Source organism: Hypanus sabinus, chromosome 8, assembly GCF_030144855.1.
Source record: "Hypanus sabinus isolate sHypSab1 chromosome 8, sHypSab1.hap1, whole genome shotgun sequence".
NCBI classification, from domain to species: Eukaryota; Metazoa; Chordata; class Chondrichthyes; order Myliobatiformes; family Dasyatidae; genus Hypanus; species Hypanus sabinus.
The window spans coordinates 147,238,665-147,257,449 of record NC_082713.1 but is presented as its reverse complement, the minus strand read 5'-3'; the positions used below and the strand labels follow the sequence as shown (position 1 = coordinate 147,257,449).

The 18,785-nt window shown below is 37.6% G+C and overlaps 1 protein-coding gene across 1 annotated transcript in view; it reads right to left on the bottom strand.

The window, feature by feature from the left end:
* The window catches only part of mtpn (myotrophin), a 79,723-nt gene that overhangs the window by 38,746 nt on the left and 22,192 nt on the right, over window positions 1-18,785 (bottom strand). Inside the window, exon 2 of the mRNA XM_059978192.1 lies at window positions 12,732-12,845. Coding sequence (XP_059834175.1) covers window positions 12,732-12,845 — 114 coding nt within the window. The remainder of the gene's footprint in view (window positions 1-12,731; window positions 12,846-18,785) is intronic.

Here is an 18,785-nt window from a genome sequence, read left to right as displayed (position 1 = left end):
AAGGCATTACTAGATATGCACATGGATGAAAAAAAATTGCAGAGTTATGGGCTTATGTAGGAGGGAAGGATGGAATAGATTAAAAGTTTGGCACAACATCATGGGCCAAAGAGACCGTATTGTGCTGTATTGTTCTGTGTATTTCTGCTACAAATTGAATATTTTGTTGACTATGAGGTAACCATTTATGGATTATTGTCTACTTGCTTTCACTGTGTTTTGCTCTGTAGATTACAATGAAGTGGCATTAGGTATACCATCATGTTTATGCTTATCAATATTATTCCAGTTAGTTTAATTAGATTACATCAATTACTCTACAACTATATTAAATAAATTGTGATCTAATTCAATAAACAGTGTTAATTATATATGTGTCATAAGGTGATTAACATTCCAATATCCCTCTATGGAGATTCAAACAACAACACACACAAAATGCTGGTGGAACACAGCAGGCCAGGCAGCACCTATAGGGAGAAGCACTGTCGACGTTTCGGGCCGAGACCTTTCGTCCATATATCCCTCTATGGAGAGATTGTTTTCTGAGCTATTCCTTTCATTCTCTGTAATGGTTGTGGACTGTTCAGCTTAAAAATTTAACAAATGGAAGAATCAATATTTTATAACCCATAAATTTCATTTGGCATCTCCCCATTTGATCCACACTCTCAGAGGGACAACTACAATTCAATCCTGCATTAATATTTTTCTTTTCAATATTTTTATTGATTTCTTACAAAGAAAGAATACAGAGTACTGGAAGGTATCTATTATATATCAATTACAATATATTTGAACCACACTTAAAGTCTCATTACCCCATATTCACGTAAATTAAATTGAATTGTAATATTGAAAAGTAATATTTTTATTATACAGGTGGCCCCCACTTTTCAAATGTTTGATTTACGACAACTTGCTGTTATGAAAGACTTACATTAGTACCTGTTTTCACTAATCAAAGAGGATTTTCGCTTTTACGGAAAAAAGACGTGTGCTTCATACGTGTGTTTACCCCGAGAAAGACTACAACAACCGTGAAGCTTTGTGCGGGCAGTTGTTTGCGCATGCACGTACATGCGTACGCGCCGATTTTTTTTCTCCAAATCGATTTTGGCTCGCTGTCTTCCCGAGTTTGTTAAGTGAAACTACACCGTACCTACAATAGTTCTACTTTATATAGGGTGCAATTTTATCATATTCCTGCTTTTACTATATGTTAGTGTTATTTTAGGTTTTATGTGTTATTTGCTTTGATTTGGTAGGTTTTTTTTGTGTCTGGGAATGCTTGAAAATTTTTCCCATATAAATTAATGGTAATTGCTTCTTCGCTTTACGCCACTTCAGATTACAAACAGTTTCATAGGAACGCCCTACCTTCGGATTGCGGGGGAAACCTGTGTAAAAAAATCTAAAGCCACTACCAAGAAAAGCTGTTTGGTAAAGAAAGAAAAAAGGAAAAAAACCTTATCATATAGTAAAACATTATTAGCCAACATCTGTACTTGATAACAAATCAAAGATTTTGAAAATAATTCAAGAAAGGTCCCACAATGTTTGAAAGTCTTGTCTTGATTCAGAAAGTGAAGAATGAATCTTCTCTAAATATAAGCATGACATTGCTTAACCATTGAGCATGAGGAGGCGGAGCAACATCTTTTCACCTAAGCAACAATGCCCTCCTAACTATAAGAGAAATAAAAGCCAAAATGTGCAAATCAGGTGTCTCCTATTGTTGTTTTCCTCCAACAATACAGAATAATGCAGTCAAAGGGTTTGGTTTAAAATTTACTTTAAAAAGTACTGAAAAAGTTTGAAATACTTCCAGTATTTTTCAAGACTTGGGCATATCCAGAACATATGAATTAATGAAGATAGGGAGATATATCCGAATAAAAATGAGACAGCTTATCTTTAATCATATAGGCCCTATGGACCACTTTAAATTGTAAGAGGGAGTGATGGGCACATAACAATGAGGTATTAACCAATTTAAAAATTTCATTCCAAGTTTCCTCAGAAATTGAAGTCTGTAAACCTTGTTCCCAGAGAATTTTAATTTTGTCTAAAGGAATGTTTCACATTCCCAACAACATTTAGATATTGATCCATTATGAAAAGGTTTCAAATTAAAAATTACATCTAATAAATTCTTATCAGGACTTTTAGGAAATGTATGTAATTGAGATCACAGAAAATCTCTAATTTATAAATATCAAAAAACGTGAGTTTTTGGTAAGCTGTATTTAGCTGACAACTGCTCAAACAAAATGAGACTTCCCTGCAACAAATAAATCCTCGAAGCATTTAATACCCAGTCTATCCCAATTTTTAAAAATTACATTATTCATAGAAGGTTTAAAAAAATTAGAAAAAATGGGACTTGAAAGAGAAAATCTCAATAAACCAAAATATTTTCTAAATTGTACCCAAATCCTCAAAGTATATTTAACAACAAAACTACCAGTTAGTTTACTTAAAAATAAAGGAACTGAGGAACCGAGGAGAGATGGTAGAACATTTATTAACAGAGTTAGCTTCTAAAGAAACCCAAACCAGACAGTTCTCTCAGTTAATATAACCAAAATGTGAGATTCTGTATACTGACTGCCCAGTAATAAAACCAAAAATTTGGTAAAGCTAAACCTCCATTCTTTTTAGCTTTTTGAAGATGAACTTTATTTAATGGACAATAGACAGTAGGTGCAGGAGTAGGCCATTCAGCCCTTCCAGCCAGCACCGCCATTCACTGTGATCATGGCTGATCACACACAATCAGTACCCCGTTCCTGCCCTCTCCCCATATCCCTTGACCCCGCTATCTATAAGAGCTCTATCTAACTCTCTCTTGAAAGCATCCAGAGACTTGGCCTCCACTGCCTTCTGGGGCAGAGCATTCCACATAACCACCACTCTCTGGGTGAAAACTTTTTTCTGCATCTCAGTTCTAAATGGCCTACCCCTTATTCTTAAACTGTGGCCTCTAGTTCTGGACTCACCCATTAGCGGGAACATGCTTCCTGCCTCCAGTGTGTCCAATCCCATAATAATCTTATATGTTTCAATCAGATCCCCTCTCATCCTTCTAAATTCCAGTGTATACAAGCCCAGGCGCTTCAATCTTTCAACATATGACAGTCCCGCCATTCCGGGAATTAACCTTGTGAACCTACGCTGCACTCCCTCAATAGCAAGAATGTCCTTCCTCAAATTGGAGATCAAAACTGCACACAATACTCCAGGTGGGGTCTCACCAGGGCCCTGTCCAGCTGCAGAAGGATCTCTTTACTCCTATACTCAACTCCTCTTGTTATAAAAGCCAACATGCCATTAGCTTTCTTCACTGCTTGCTGTACCTGCATGTTTGCTTTCATTGACTGATGTACAGGAACACCTAGATCTCGTTGTACTTTCTCTTTTCCTAACTTGACTCCATTTAGGATAGTAATCTGCCTGCCTGTTCTTGCCACCAAAGTGGACAACCTTACATTTATCCACATTAAACTGCATCTGCCATACATTTGCCCACTCACCCAACCTGTCCAAGTCACCCTGCATTCTCATAACATCCTCCTGACATTTCACACTGCCTCCCAGCTTTGTGTCATCAGCAAATTTGCTAATGTTACTTTTAATCCCTTCATCTAAATCATTAATGAATATTGTAAACAGCTGCGGTCCCAGCACTGAACCTTGTGGTACCCCACTGGTCACAGCCTGCCATTGTGAAAGGGACCCGTTAATCACTACTCTTTGTTTCCTGTCAGCCAGCCAATTTTCAATCCATGTCAGTACTCTGCCCTCAATACCATGTGCCCTAATTTTGCCCACTAATCTCCTATGTGGGACTTTATCAAAAGCTTTCTGGAAGTCCAGGTACACTACATCCACTGGCTCTCCCTTGTCCATTTTCATAGTTACATCCTCAAAAAAACTCCAGAAGATTAGTCAAGCATGATTTTCCCTTCATAAATCCATGCTGACAGACTGATCTTTCTACTGCTATCCAAATGTGTCGTAATTACCTCTTTTATAATTGACTCCAGTATCTTTCCCACCACTGACATTAGGCTAACCGGTCTATAATTCCCTGTTTTCTCTCTCCCTCCTTTCTTGAAAAGTGGGACAACATTAGCCACCCTCCAATCAGCAGGAACTGTTCCTGAATCTATTACCAATGCATCCACGATTTCTAGAGCCACCTCTTTAAGTACCCTGGGATGCAGACCATCAGGTCCCGGGGACTTACCAGCCTTCCGACTCAACAGTCTATCCAACACTGTTTCTTGCCTAATATAAATTTCCTTCAGTTCATCCTTTACCCTAGTTCCTTTGGCCACTATTACATCTGGGAGATTGTTTGTGTCTTTCCTAGTGAAGACAGATCCAAAGTACCTGCTCAACTCATCTGCCATTTCCTTGTTCTCCATAATAAATTCACCCATTTCTGTCTTCAATGGCCGAATTTTGCTCTCAACTATTTTTTTGCTATTCACATTTAGTCGAGAACGTTTACTTTTCCATATATATAAAGATATGATAGAATCAAGAGAATCAAAAAAGGATTTAGGGATAAAAACGGATAAGGCTTGAAAAAGGTATAAAAATGTAAGCAAGATATTCATTTTAGTAGAAATAATTCAACTAATCAAATATAATGAAAGGAGTGACCATTTTGATAGTGCCGTTCTTACATAATTCAGCAGGGTAAAAAAAATTTCTTTAAATAAGTATTTATAATTTTTAGTAATTGTTACACCCAAATAAATATATTGATTTCTTACAATTTTAAAAAGGAAGGTTAGTATTAATTGATACCAATTATTCAAAGGAAAAAGTTCACTCTTATGAAAATTTAGTTTATATTGTTACGAATGTGCCACAACTCTGAGGGGCCGAAGGGTATACCCTCCTTGGTGAGAATCGCAAGATTGCTATTAATTCGGGTCTGGGACCCAGGAAATGAGAGAGAGACGTCCAGAATACACAAGGCTTGGAATGTGTCCTGGCCTCCGCAAGACAAAGCCATGGATAACGGCCATTGTCTCTTGGAGACGGAATTGTATATTGAGTACTGTACTATTCATTGAAGCCCTCAGGGAATGACCAGAGTGGGCTGGTTGAGGGATTGCATCATCCCAACCTGATTGACATCTGAGACCCCATGAGTAAGGATAAAAGAGGGTCTGGGGAACAACCCCTTCAGACGCACCAGGAGAAACGCTAGAAATCCCGTGATAGCGTTTAATAGTGACAGCCGGTGGGGCTCACGTACGTCCTTTCCTTTGCCTAGGAATTAGCGGGCTTACCATTGAAGAACGGCTTAGCTAAAGGACCGGCTACACCAACGAAATTTCTAAGGATCGACATCATAAAAAGTAAAAGCTGGCAAGTTTCTAAAATCTCTCTTTTGACTCCAACCAAAGACTGTAGCCTGAATGAACTGAGTGACTTTTATATTTCCATCGGACAATACATTATCCCCTAGACAACGATAGAGCTTATTTCTTATTGATTATTATTATACCCGCACTTTTAGATTTAGTATTGACGACGTATATTATCTGTATGTTTGCATTGATATTATTTTTGTGTATTTTTATCAATAAATACTGTTAAAAATAGTACCATCAGACTTCAACAGCCCTCTCTATCTTTGCTGGTAAATGACCCAGTTATGGGGTTTGTAACAATATCCTGAAAACTGACTAAAACAGGAGAGTAAAGGAAGTATGAAAGGTAATGAAGTCTCAACATTAGAAATATAAAGCAAAAGGTCATCAGCATAAAGTGAAACTTTCTGAGTAGTACCTCTCCTTAAAATACCAGTGATATCATTAGATTCTCAGAAAACAATAGCTAAGGGTTCTAAAGCCAGATCAAAAACCAAAGGGCTCAAGGGACAACCTTGACTAGTTCCACTTTGAAGTTTAAATGGTTTAGAATTCTGAGAGTTAGTAAGAACTTGAGCAGAGGGAAATAAATAAAGCAATTTAATCCATTGAATAAAATTGGGCCTAAGATTAAATTTTTCTAAGGTTTTAAATAAGTAATTCCATTCAATCCGATCGAAGGCTTTCTCAGCGTCGAAGGATATCACACATTCCAATATCTCTTTAGAAGGAGAATAAATAACATTTAATAAATGATGAATATTAAAATGGGAATATTGGTTTTTAATAAATCCGGTCTGATCATCAGAAATAACAGATGGTAAAATATTTTCAATCCTACGAGCCAGAACTGTGGATAGGATTTTAGGTTCAACATTAAGTAAAGAGATAGGTCTATATGACAAGCATTCAGTTTGGGTTTTTACTCTTTTAAAGAATAAGTGAAATAGAAGCTTCATAAAAAGATTGTGGCAAGCTACTCAACTTAAAAAGAGTCCGAGAAGACTAAATATAAATGAGGTATAAGCAATGAGGAAAAAGCCTTATAAAATTCTCCAGAAAAACCGTCAGGAACCAGAGCCTTCCCTGAATGCAATGAACATACAGCCTTGGCAATTTCCTCATAAGAAATACGTTGATCCAACTGTTTTCAGTTATCATCAGAAAATGTAGGGATGTTTAATTGATCTAAGAAATTACTCATTACAGTATTTCTCTTTAGGAGAATCAGAACTATAAAATTTAGAATAAAATTCTCTAAAGGTATCATTGATTTCTAAATGGTTAGTTGTCCTATCACCATTAACATTACAGATTTCTTTAATTTGCTGTTTAACTATAAAGGTTTTTAATTGATTAGTCAAGAATTTACCTGCTCTGTCTTCATGAATATAAAATTAACTTTTATCTTTTAGGAGTTGAGTTTCAATTGGAATGTTAAAAGAAGATCATATTTAGTTTTAATTTCAACACGCCTTTTATATAAAGCAGGTTCTGCAGCCAAAGCACATTTTGGATCCAATTGTTTCAACTGATTAGCTAGTTCAATTCTCTCTTTATTAGCTTTTTTCTTAACATTTGCAGTATAAGAAATAATTTGATCTCTAATATAAGCCTTGAAGGCATCCCATATAATAAGACGAGAAGTCTCTTCCTGCGTATTCTCTTCAAGAAAAAGAGTAATTTGTCTCTCCAAAAATTAAAAAAAAATCCTTATTTGATAGCAAAGTTGGATTAAAATGCCAAAATCTGTTTATTTGAGGGAAAACATGGAGATTCAAAGATAAAAACACAGGAGCATGATTTGAAACAGCAATCTCTTTGTATTCACAGGATCGAACTAATGGAATCATTTGGCTGACAATAAAAAAAATAATCAATCCTGGAATACGTATGATGGACATGGGAAAAAAAACGAGTACTCCTTATCTATTGGATGTAAGAAATGCCAGACATCAACAATATCACATATCATTAGCAAAGACTGAATAAACAAGGCTGATTTACTAAGTATTGCCGGGTTAGAAGATGATCGATCTAAAACTGGGTCTAGCCAACAGTTAAAATCTCTGCCCAAAACTAATGAGCAAAGACTTAAATCTGGTAAAAGCAAAAAAAAGCTCAAAAAACCCTGGATCATTATATTTGGGGCATACAAATTAGAAAATACCATTAAGTTATTATCTAGTTTTCTTGATAAAACACCCATTAATATCAGACACTACTTTATGTTGAACAAAAGAAACTGTATTACCTATAAAAATTGAAATTCCCCTAAACTTAGCCTGAAAGGAGGAATGAAACTGTAGTTCTTTCCAATGACTGAAGAGGCATAAATAATCACATTTACAAATCTAAGTTTCTAGTAAAAAAATAATTGGGACATTAAATTTTTTAATATAGGTAAATATACCGTTTCACAGGGTAGTTTAATCCTTTAATGTTAAAACTAAGTAAATTAATAGTATGATCCATTTTTAATACTACTTAAAAAAAGGTTAGAATAGTAACCACTGGAATGTATACTAAATCCAAACAATGAACTTTGAGATAAAGTAACCAGGCAACAAATGTGGCTAAGAGACCAAACCAGCTCACAGAAAACACTCAACTCTCCCCACCCACCTCCCAATGTCAGAAAGTCGACAGTTGGCAGCTAAACCTAATGACATTACCCTCTCAAAAAAACCTACTGGTATAGCTCCAAATAAATTTTCAAGGTTAACTACATTCCAAACTAGACTAAATAAGAAAAAAAGCAAACTAAACTTTATTTAAAGAAAAAAAATCAAAAAATAAGAATAATATATTAAAAAACTATCAAAATTCAAAACATTAACACACATGGTATTAACTCATTAAAATCTTATTTTCTAAGTAAAGCATTAAAGAGTTCAAAAGGAGACTTAGCTGCAAAGGTATATTAAAAGTAAAACAAGCAATTATTCATGTAGGAAGATACTGAACAGTCAAACTCCTGAATCTAAAAATTCTTGAGCTTTCTGTATTGAACGAAGCCACTTTTGAGAGCCATCCCTCAAAATAATTCTGAGCCAAGCAGGGTAATGGAGGGACAGCTTAAAACCTTTGTTATACAGTTCCGTCATAACCTTTTTAAACTTGAAGCACTCATTCATCACCTCAGGTGAATAATCATTGAGGATTCTGATCTTCTGCCCATAGTAATCAATCATAACTCTTCGGCGGGATTCTCAAATTCAAAGTTTCTTTGTCTGAAAATCGTGAAGACAGATTATCACTGATCGAGGTCTCTCTCCTACGGCAGGTCTGGGCATGAGCGATCTATGGAGATTTGAAAATTGTAGGGAATAATTCTGGCAAGTAGTTTCCAAAGAATTCAGTAGGCTGATTACCTCCCATTAACTCTTTAAGACCCAGAATTTGTAGATTATTTTTTCTACTTCTGTTTTCCAAGTTGATATAATCTTCTGTCGTAATTTTTCATTAGACTGTTTTTCACAAGGCTTTTGCAGGTCTTCAATTTTCACGTCCAAAATCGTCAGAGTATCTTCTTTCTCCTGTAATCATTTATCATGCATGTTCTCTTAAGGTTTTTTGAATAGAATTCAATTTTACATCAATTTGTTTAATTTCAGAGCTGAGTTGCTGGAACTGCTGCTGAGTTCAGAAGATTCTATTTTATGTTTCCGAAGCATCTCCATAATAGATTCCAATGTTGCAGGAGGGTCCTCTTTTTTTCTAGTACCTTTGGCAGCCCTCATAAACCATTATGTTTAAAAGCAAGATTTAAGAACAGGTTGTAAACAGCAAAGTAAGTAATATAGCAGCAGCTATAAAAAACTGTTATTCCATCAACAACCAATAGGCATCTCATGTTTTTCCACATATCTTCATGATCTCTTTTCTACATCATAACATCATATAGCATGGAGGCATGCCTTATGGGCCACACTGACAATCAAACATGCACTCATTGGAATTGGTTTATTGTGACATGTACCGAGATGCAGTGAAAAGCTTGCTTGTATACTGTTCATACAAATCAGACCGTCACACAGAGCATTGAGCTAGAACAAAGTAAAATAATAACAATGCAGAATAAAATCTAACAACTACAGAGAAAGTGCAGTGTATGTAAACAAAGCATAAGAGTTCATCTTCTTGTACTAGGGAATCATTTAAGTTTTATTAGTGCAGGGTAGAAACTGTCCTTGAGCCCACAGGAACATGTATTCAAGCTTTTCTTCTGATAGAAGAAGGGAGAAGAGAGAATGCCTAAGGGTCTTTTGACTAAGCTGGCTGCTTTACTGAGACACCAAGAAGTTGAGCAAGAGTCCATAGAGGGGAGCCTTGCTTCCGTGATGTGCTGAACTGTGTCTTCATCTCTCTGCAGTTTCTTGCAGACCTGTGGAGAGCAGTTGTCATACTAAGCCATTATGGATTCAAATAGGATGCTTTCTATGGTGCATTGACAAAAATTGGTAAAGGTCCATGGGAGCACACCAAATTTCTTCTGACCTCCTGAGGAATTAGATGTGTGGTGAGCTTTCTAGGTCATGGCATCTAGGTGGTAAGACCAGGACAGGATATTGGTGCTGTTCACTCGCAGCAATTTCAAGCTCTCAATCTCAACACCGATGATGCAAACACGAGCATATGCACTGTCTCCCCCCACCCTACTGAAGTGAATGACCAGCTTTTTTGTTGAAAGGTTGTTGTAATGACATATTACCAAGCTGTCTATCTCCCTCCTTCTGTAGTCTGACTCATCATTATTTGAGATTCAGTTCACAATGGTGCTATCATTCATCTACAAACATGTAGATCAAACTAGAGCAGAACCTGGCAACAGTGGTGAGTGTACAGGGAGTAGAATAGAAGGCTGAGGATGCAATCTTGTGGTGCACCAGTGTTAAGAATAATCATAGCAGAGTTTGCTGCTGCCTCCCCTTACTGATTGTGGTATATTGGTCGGGAAGTCAAGGATTCAGCTGCAGAGGGAAGGTAGTGAGTTTGCGTGGATTTATAGTATTGAAGGCAGAGCTGTACATTTTTACTGCCTTGATGCTCCATATTCTTAAATATGTGGCAGTTCTGCAAATCCATGCCTACAATTCCTGCAACAAGTTTCAAACTGTAAAGTGAGCATCAGCAACTAACTGACTTCATTTTTCTTCTCTGCCATCTTCAAGAGCCAATAAGTAAGCTATCATCCTCTCGTACAGGTCTACAGTGGGGCTAGAAAGTTGGTGAACCCTGTAGAATTTTCTCTATTTCTGCATAAATATGACCTAAAAAGATCTTCTTGCAAGTCCTAAAACTGGATAAAGAGAACACAATTAAATAAACAACACAAAAAACAGTATATTTGTTTATTTATTTATTTATTGAGAAAAATGATCTAATATTACATGTTTTTGTAGGACAAATATGTGAACCGCTGCTTTCAGTAACTGATGTGACCCCTTGTACAGCAATAACTTCATGCAAAGGTTTCTAGTTACTGTTGCTCAGTCTTGCACAATGGCTTGGAGGAATTTTAAAACATTCCTCCTTACAAAAAACTGCTTCACCTATGGGATGTTGGTAGGCTTCCTTGGATGAACTGCTTGCTTCAGATTCTTTCACATTTCGATAGGATTAAGGTCAGGACTTTGACTCATTCATTCCAAAACACAAATTTTCTTTTTAAACCATTCTGTAGTTGATTTATTCTTGTCTTTCGGATCATTGTCTTGTTGCTTTATCGAACTTTTATTAAGCTTCAGGTAACGGACTGCTACCCCGACATTCTCCTGTAAAATGTCTTGATACAATTTTAAATTCACTGTTCCCTCAATGATAGCAATTTGTCCAGGCTGAGGTTTTGGTGTTGGTGTGCAGTGCCCTTTTTCCTCCAAACATTTTGTCTCTTATGTCTCACCTGTCCACAGAACATTATCCCAGAAGTGTTGTAGAACATTCAGGTGGTCTTTAGAAAACTTGAGAAGTACAGCAATGGTTTTTTCTGTGGTGTCTTTCCATGAACACCATTCTTGTTCAATGTTTTTTTTTATAGTGGACACAGCAACAGAGACTTTTGCAAGTTCTGCAGATTTCTGCAAGTATTTTGCTGTTATTCTGCAGGTCTTTTGCTGTTATCCTTGGGTTCTTTTTCAACACGTTCAGCATTTCATATTGCTCTTTTGGTGTTATCTTTGCAGGATGCCCACTCTAGGGAGAGTAGCAACAGTACGGTATTTCCTCCATTTGCAGACAATTTCTCTCACTGTAGACTGATGAATACTCAGGTCTTTAGTGAAGCCTTTGTAGCCTTTTCCAGCTGCATGCATCTCTACAAGCCTTCTTCAAAAGGTCCTCTGAAAGTTGTTTTGATCGAGGCATGGTGCACATAAACAGATCTTGCTCGAGAAGTGCAGGGTTGTTGGTAACCTGACCTTGTGTATCTTTCTTTTATAGAGCAGGGCACCTTTATAACCCACACCTCCAATCTCATCTCATTGATTGGAACACCTAACTCAAAATAGCTTTTGTAGAGGCATTACCCCAGAGGGTCACATATTTTTCCCAACAAATATAAGTAATATTGGATCATTTTCTCAATAAATAAATGAGTGAGTATAATGATTTTTTTGTGTTGTTTATTTAATTGGGTTCTCTTTACCTAGTTTTAGGATTTACATTAAGATCTGATGACATTTTAGGTCATACTTATGCAGAATTAGAAAAAAATTCTACAGGGTTCACAAACTTTCTAGCTCCACTGTATATACTATGATTGCCTTGCACCCTTCCTCCACCCCACCCCCACAGCTTCCAGCTTAGAAGCTGATCCACAATAAATGAGTGAGTATGTTCAAAATGATGGACAATAACTTGGACATCCCTTTATCAAAGAAATACATTAGTTATAGTCCAATCCTTTGCATCACAAAACTTACAAATCTACACAGATAGTTGTGATTACTATCAGAAATTAGCATGCATACTGCCACACGTTTCTAACAACTAAGTTGAGCAAAGCTGAAAGTTAGTCCCCATTTTTGAAAAATTCTGGGTACAGAATCTCCAACTCTGCTCCAAATTGTTTCAGCACTTGGTCACAAACCATCTAATCCTGGCAACTTCACAACAATTTAACATTAGCGTTTTCATTTACTTTTGAGCATCAAGAATATAGTTATGAAGGGTTGGGCTTGGTGTGGGTCAAAACTAGCAAAATAAACATTTTAAACTTTTGATGATACAGCTTCAATTTAGATTGGCAACTACATCATCATTTTCTTCAGGTACACCGAGAACAACTATTGTGTTATGTCAAAACCAATATTTATATACTTGCTCTTATCTTACATTAATATCTGCTCCAGCATGAATCAGAAACTCCAGCACATCAAGCTGCCCACTGTCTGCTGCAAAGTGGATGGGCTTACGACCAGCTACTACAATCTTGTTCACATCTGCCCCCTGAAGATAGAAAATGAAAAAAAAAACACCATTAGAACCCACACAAAATATACAAGTTCAAAATTCTAGTAGGTATTGAAAAAATACTCAAAAATTTTAAGAGTAAATGTAATTAGATCTCAGTTGATAATAAAATTAAATCAGATTTCATAACATACACAGCTACAAAACATCCAGAAAAATGAGAGAAAGTGGTGAATAGTAAAACAATTTAAAAATAATTAAACAGTTTTAAAAATAGAAACTAATCATTAAGAGACAGTAGATGTTGACACATCTCAAATATCTCTCTGAATACCTTATGAGCATGGAATTCTTCACAAGTGATCCATAAAACTTCATAAGGAAAATAACACCCTTTTTAATCCGTGACAAACACTATTTAATGAATGCTCCATTCCAAGATTGTTTTTCTCATTTCTTCCCTCAAACATTAGAATGATCCTCAGGTTTTGGTCCAAGTTCCTGTTGTTCAAGCTGCTTGAAATTCACTGTTCTTTTGTTCTATCTACTTGTTTCCCACCAATTAAGCAGCACCCATGTTAATGGTCATTTTGCTCCAGCTTGTTTTTTTCTCCCAAGGCACTTGAGATCACAACCCTGACTATTTGTGATCATTTTACCAAAACCTGTAACACAGATTTATCTTCCTTTCTCGGATTAACTTCTTTCTGCAGTTGTTTTGCAAAATCAAATTTCCAAATTGCTTTCAATCGCATTCTCAAACCAGCAACTCCCAAAACAGTTGAAAACTCAGTCATCTCCATGCCTCAGTGATTGAAGATATGTTCCTCTATTGGAATCATAGAAAACCTACAGCACAAACCAGGCCCTTCAGCCCACAATGCTGTGCCGAACATGTACTTACTTTAGAAATTACCTAGGGTTATCCATTGCCCTCTATTTTTCTCAGGTCCATGTACCTACCCAGGAATCTCTTAAAAGACCCTATCATATTCACCTCCACCACTGCCACCAGTAGCCCATTCCACGTACTCACCGCTCTGCATAAAAAACTTAACCCTGACATCTCCTCTGTACCTTCTTCCAAGCACCTTAAAACTGTGCCCTCTTGTGTTAGCCATTTTAGCCATGGGGAAAAAGCCTCTGACTATCCATATGATCAACGCCTCTCATTATAGTTTTCAATGAAAATATTCTTTTCTCAGTGAAAACTTTAGTGCCTGTTCTGGCCAATCTGGATTCATGAGGCTCAAGATATAATGAATATTTCTGGTGACAAATAACTTAACCATTCATTGTCACAATAAACCAGCAATGTGTAAGAAGGGAGAGACAGAGAAAGACAGCAAAAAAAATGTGGCAAGTACGTGGGTACCAGAATTCTGGATGTTGGAAATATACTGCGTTCGGCTTCAATTGTTATCCTTTCCTCTTCATCAGCTCCTCATCTCTCAGTTCTTGGTCATGAGATGCCAAAACCTCTTCAACATCATCTTCGTCAACTTCCACAAACCCTTAGCCAAGCTCACTATATCCTTACTTTGTTCACCTCGATCGAAACACTTTATTATGTCTAGTTTTACGCTAAGTGTAACACCCTTACGCACATTTTTAGGTTTTTCTCATACCTTAGAACTCATCTTGTTAACGGATGCACAAAATAAATTGACATAAAGCACAGATGCTCACAGGCACATGTTTAAGCAATGCTGGCTAGAATGCAGTTCCGGGGGAGGAGCTTGGCTGCTCGGCACGCACTGCCTTTTTTCGTAACAGTGAAAACACCTTCTGTTAGTGAAGACAGGTAACTAATGTAGGTCGTTCTTAACGGCAAGGTGTCGTAAAGCCAACGTTCGAAAAACAGGGGACACTTGTAGTCATAAATGTTTTAATATTTGAATAAAGTTTAGTTGAAATGTCTTTTATTTAACACAAAAAAGACAAGAATTCACATGTATATTTAATTTTAGCACCAAGATAGCATCCAGGGAAGTAAAACACTCAAAATGATCTAAAAATTTGTACGGGGGCTTCCCACTTCCTATTTCTTCAATCGGTATTGATTGTTTAAATTACACACACGGTACTAAGTTCACCTTATTCACTTTATATTTCCTAATGAAAAATTATTAAAAGATATAATTATTGAAATTGCCTCTATAATTTGCTGAAGTTATTAGCTAAAGTACAAGGGAGGCAAAAAGGTCATGTGGGTACAGTACAAAGTAAATGGATTTAAATGGATTTAAAGTTACAGAAAAAGCTGGAAAGACCGTTTAGGCAGAGAGGAAGTACGAAATAAGATTTCCGATTTAACACCTGCACTAAGTTGTCATGATAAGGTTGTAAAGGATAAAACCTTGTGAGGACAGTTGTAACAAATTTAATTGTTGCAGTGTTTGATTATAGTGTTACTAGGCAAATAACCACTTTTATCACACCCCTTACGCAGCATGTGCCTTTTTCTGACCGATAAATACAAACTCATATCTTGTCCAAAAAATGTAGAAAGTGGAAGGAAATATACGTGAGTTTGCAACATAAATGGAACACAATAGGTTTCTCTTTCAGCAGTTTACAAATTTAAAAGCCCCATTTTACTGGGCAAGTTTCAAGATTGAGTTGTGGAATTATTCCAAGCCCAAGGTGCTGGCAAGATTGATTTTTGTTTTCCTATTTATTTCATGCCTTCAACATATGGAATTTAGGTCATAAAAGGCCTAATCATAGTTCACCATCAACTAAACTTTCACCTCACTACCTGTCCCATTCCGAAGTCAGCTAATAATGCTGGTGGCTCTCTCTGCTTCACTATTGTCCATTACCATTTAAAATCTGCAGTCATGTTTTCCAAAAGATGCCTAATGACTCTTCTGGTCTTGCAAACCATTGCCATCTTCGAGTATCATTTCCTTTCCAAAACCCTTAAACATTTCTTAACCTTCAAAAACTGTACACCCTATCCTCGTTATATGCGTCTTCCGACAATGTGGATTCACAGTTATGTGAGGAACCTATTTCTACCAACGCCTCCTTATATGCGTCCAAAACTCAGTTATGCGAGGAGCACTGTTTTCCCGCCAACACAAGTCACATGCACACGCCTCACAGTCTCACTGTCGGGATGAGAAGCACCACTTTCCCGCCAATACAAGCCAGGTGCGCGCACCTCACAATCTCATTCCCGCCAGTCTCACATTGTGCTCTACGTCCTATCTTGTGCTCTTAAACTTTTGTTGGTTATACCTATGGTGCAGTGATTTTGTGCTTGAAATATTGAACTATGCCTCCTAAACGTCTCATGTCAAGTCCTAGGCCATCAGCCGAATGACAGAGAACCGCTTTAACACTTGAAAAAATGTTGGAAATTATAAACAGCGCGGCATCAGGTGAAGGTAACACAGCTCTGGGATGCTACTGCCGGGAACAGAATCTTGCCTTTAAAGTTCTTTTGTTGCTTGACAATGCACCAGCCCATACTAAACATTTGGACACCATTCATCCTAACATAACCAGTGCATTTCCTCCTGCCTAACAGAACATCTCTGATTCAACCACTCGACCAAAGTGTGATCCACATTCAAGGCGTATTTTTTTTATGGCGAACTATCTCTCAGATGCTGCAAGCAACAGATGATTTTGAAAATTCTGGTATGTTACCAACGGTGAGGGAATGGTGGAAGTCGGAACACTCGGCACAAATGGCGATCGACATGGACCCAAGTTTAGAACGGAGTCAGCATTTCAGTCGTTCCCTGCTGTCAACCCTTCTTCCCTACAAGCAAATTTATGCTGAAAAACAAAATGCTGCCAAGCAAACAACCCTCACCACTTTCTTCAAACCGGTGTCATCCCCTGCTGCCGGCAGCCCTAAGAGTTCTGAGTCTTCCTTCATCCCTTGCTGTGCTTGATATCCTGACGACCACAACTATCCATGTACCTTTTCCACGTAAAGCTGCCCGACACCACAACAACCACTCATCTCCCGGAGCGAACACACCTGCATGGTGTGAGCACTGTACACCCTAGCATGTTAACTTTCTATGACTTATTACATTGAATATTACCTTAAATTGATGAAATATAATACAAGTGTTGCCTTCTGGTACTGCTTTTTTGTCATATTGTTATAAAAATGTGACTAAGTTACAGATAAAACATATTTAGCAAGCCTTCTGGAACACCCTATTTTCTCTATTTAAATAATTATTCACATTATGCATTGACTGCAAGGAACATATCCCCCACATATAACGAGGATAGGGTGTACCTACTTTGAAAAGATTTAAGGAAATAACTCAAATTAGCCAATTTTTTTGGGTTTTGTTCCAGATATCAATACAACTCTTACTGAAGTGATTATTAATATCCTTGGTTGCATCTACAGCAAGTCTGCCCCAGTCTTTCACATCGCGGACTACAGCTTTTTTGTCTTCTGCCTCTCCACTACCATTTATCTAACTGCATTCATGAAGTTCCATCTTATATTGCCCATCATTGGCAGAGAATTAGCTGCAATGGTTCATCTTTCTATAATTACCGTAGATTCCGGACTACAGAGCGCACCTGATTAAAAGCCGCATGCTCTAATTTTAGAAAGAAAATCAATTTTGTACTTGTACAGGCCGCACTGGATTTTAAGCCGCAGGTGTCCCACGTTGTAATATGAGATATTTACACAGAAAGATATTACACGTGAGGATTTTTTAACTTTTAATTAAATCTGCATGGTAACATAAACAAATACATATTGCAAATGATTTTTTTCAAACAGTGCCTGTAACACAGCTACTTTTAAATATACATACATATCGGTAACACACAAATTACGTTGCGTATACTTTTTTACTGAACAGTGCACGAACAACATTCCAATATCTCCTAACGACTGGTAAAAAAAACTATATATACTGCAGCCTACCAGGAAAAGTTATTGATCTCCTTCTTCATCTTCCTCTTGCACACTAAAACCATCAAAGTCCTCTTCTTCAGTGTCCGAATTGAACAACCTCAGGATCTCGTCACTCACTTCAGTCTCTTCGTTGTCGCTCTCACTTGAGCGCACGCGGCCCTCTTCATCACGCAGCAGTCCAGCCTTTCGAAACCCGTTGGGTGATGGTGGATGTTGTGACACGGCTCCACGCATTTAGGATCCACTGGCAGACTTGAGTTAAAGATGCTCTTCACATGCGTCCTGTTTTGTTAAAGGATTTCTCACCACTCGTCATCCAAACCTCCCACTCAACGCGCAGCGCCACTTTAAATGCCCGGTTCACGCTGATGTCCAGTGGCTGCAAATACTTCGTGGTGCCCCCAGGAATCACAGCTGGAATTGAGTTTGTACTCTTGATGGCAGCTTTCACTGAATCTGTTATATGGGCCCTCATGCTGTCCTTAACGAGCAATGCTTTTTCTCTGTGAAAAAATCCCCCTGGTCGCTTGGCGTAGCACTCCCTCAGCCAATCCTTCATTAGACTCTCTGTCATCCAACCTTTCTTATTGACTTTCACCATGATTTCTTTTGGTAATTTTTCCTTTGGCATTGTCAGCCGCTTAAAAATCACCATCGGTGGAAGCTTTAGTCCGGATGCTGTGCAGCTCAGAACACAAGTAAAATGCGTTCTCTCATGGCCACTTGTTTTCAGTGTGATGGACGAGTCACCTTTTTTATTAACAGTCCGAGTGAGAGGCAGCTCAAACGTCAAAGGTACTTCATCCATATTTATGATATCATCTGGCCCGATGGAATTCTCCGCTATCTTTGTTTGAGTGAATGTGCGGAAGTTAGCAAGTTTTTCCTCGTGGTCGGAGGGAGCTGCTGACACAGAGTCGTGCGTACCCTGACGGACAGGCCTTTTTGTCTCATAAATCTAAAACACCACGATGGCCCACCTCTAAAATCTTCGATTTTCATTTTGGTGGCGATTGCTTTAGCCTTCAGTCCAATCTGCACGGTGGAAACACTGCGGCCGCCTG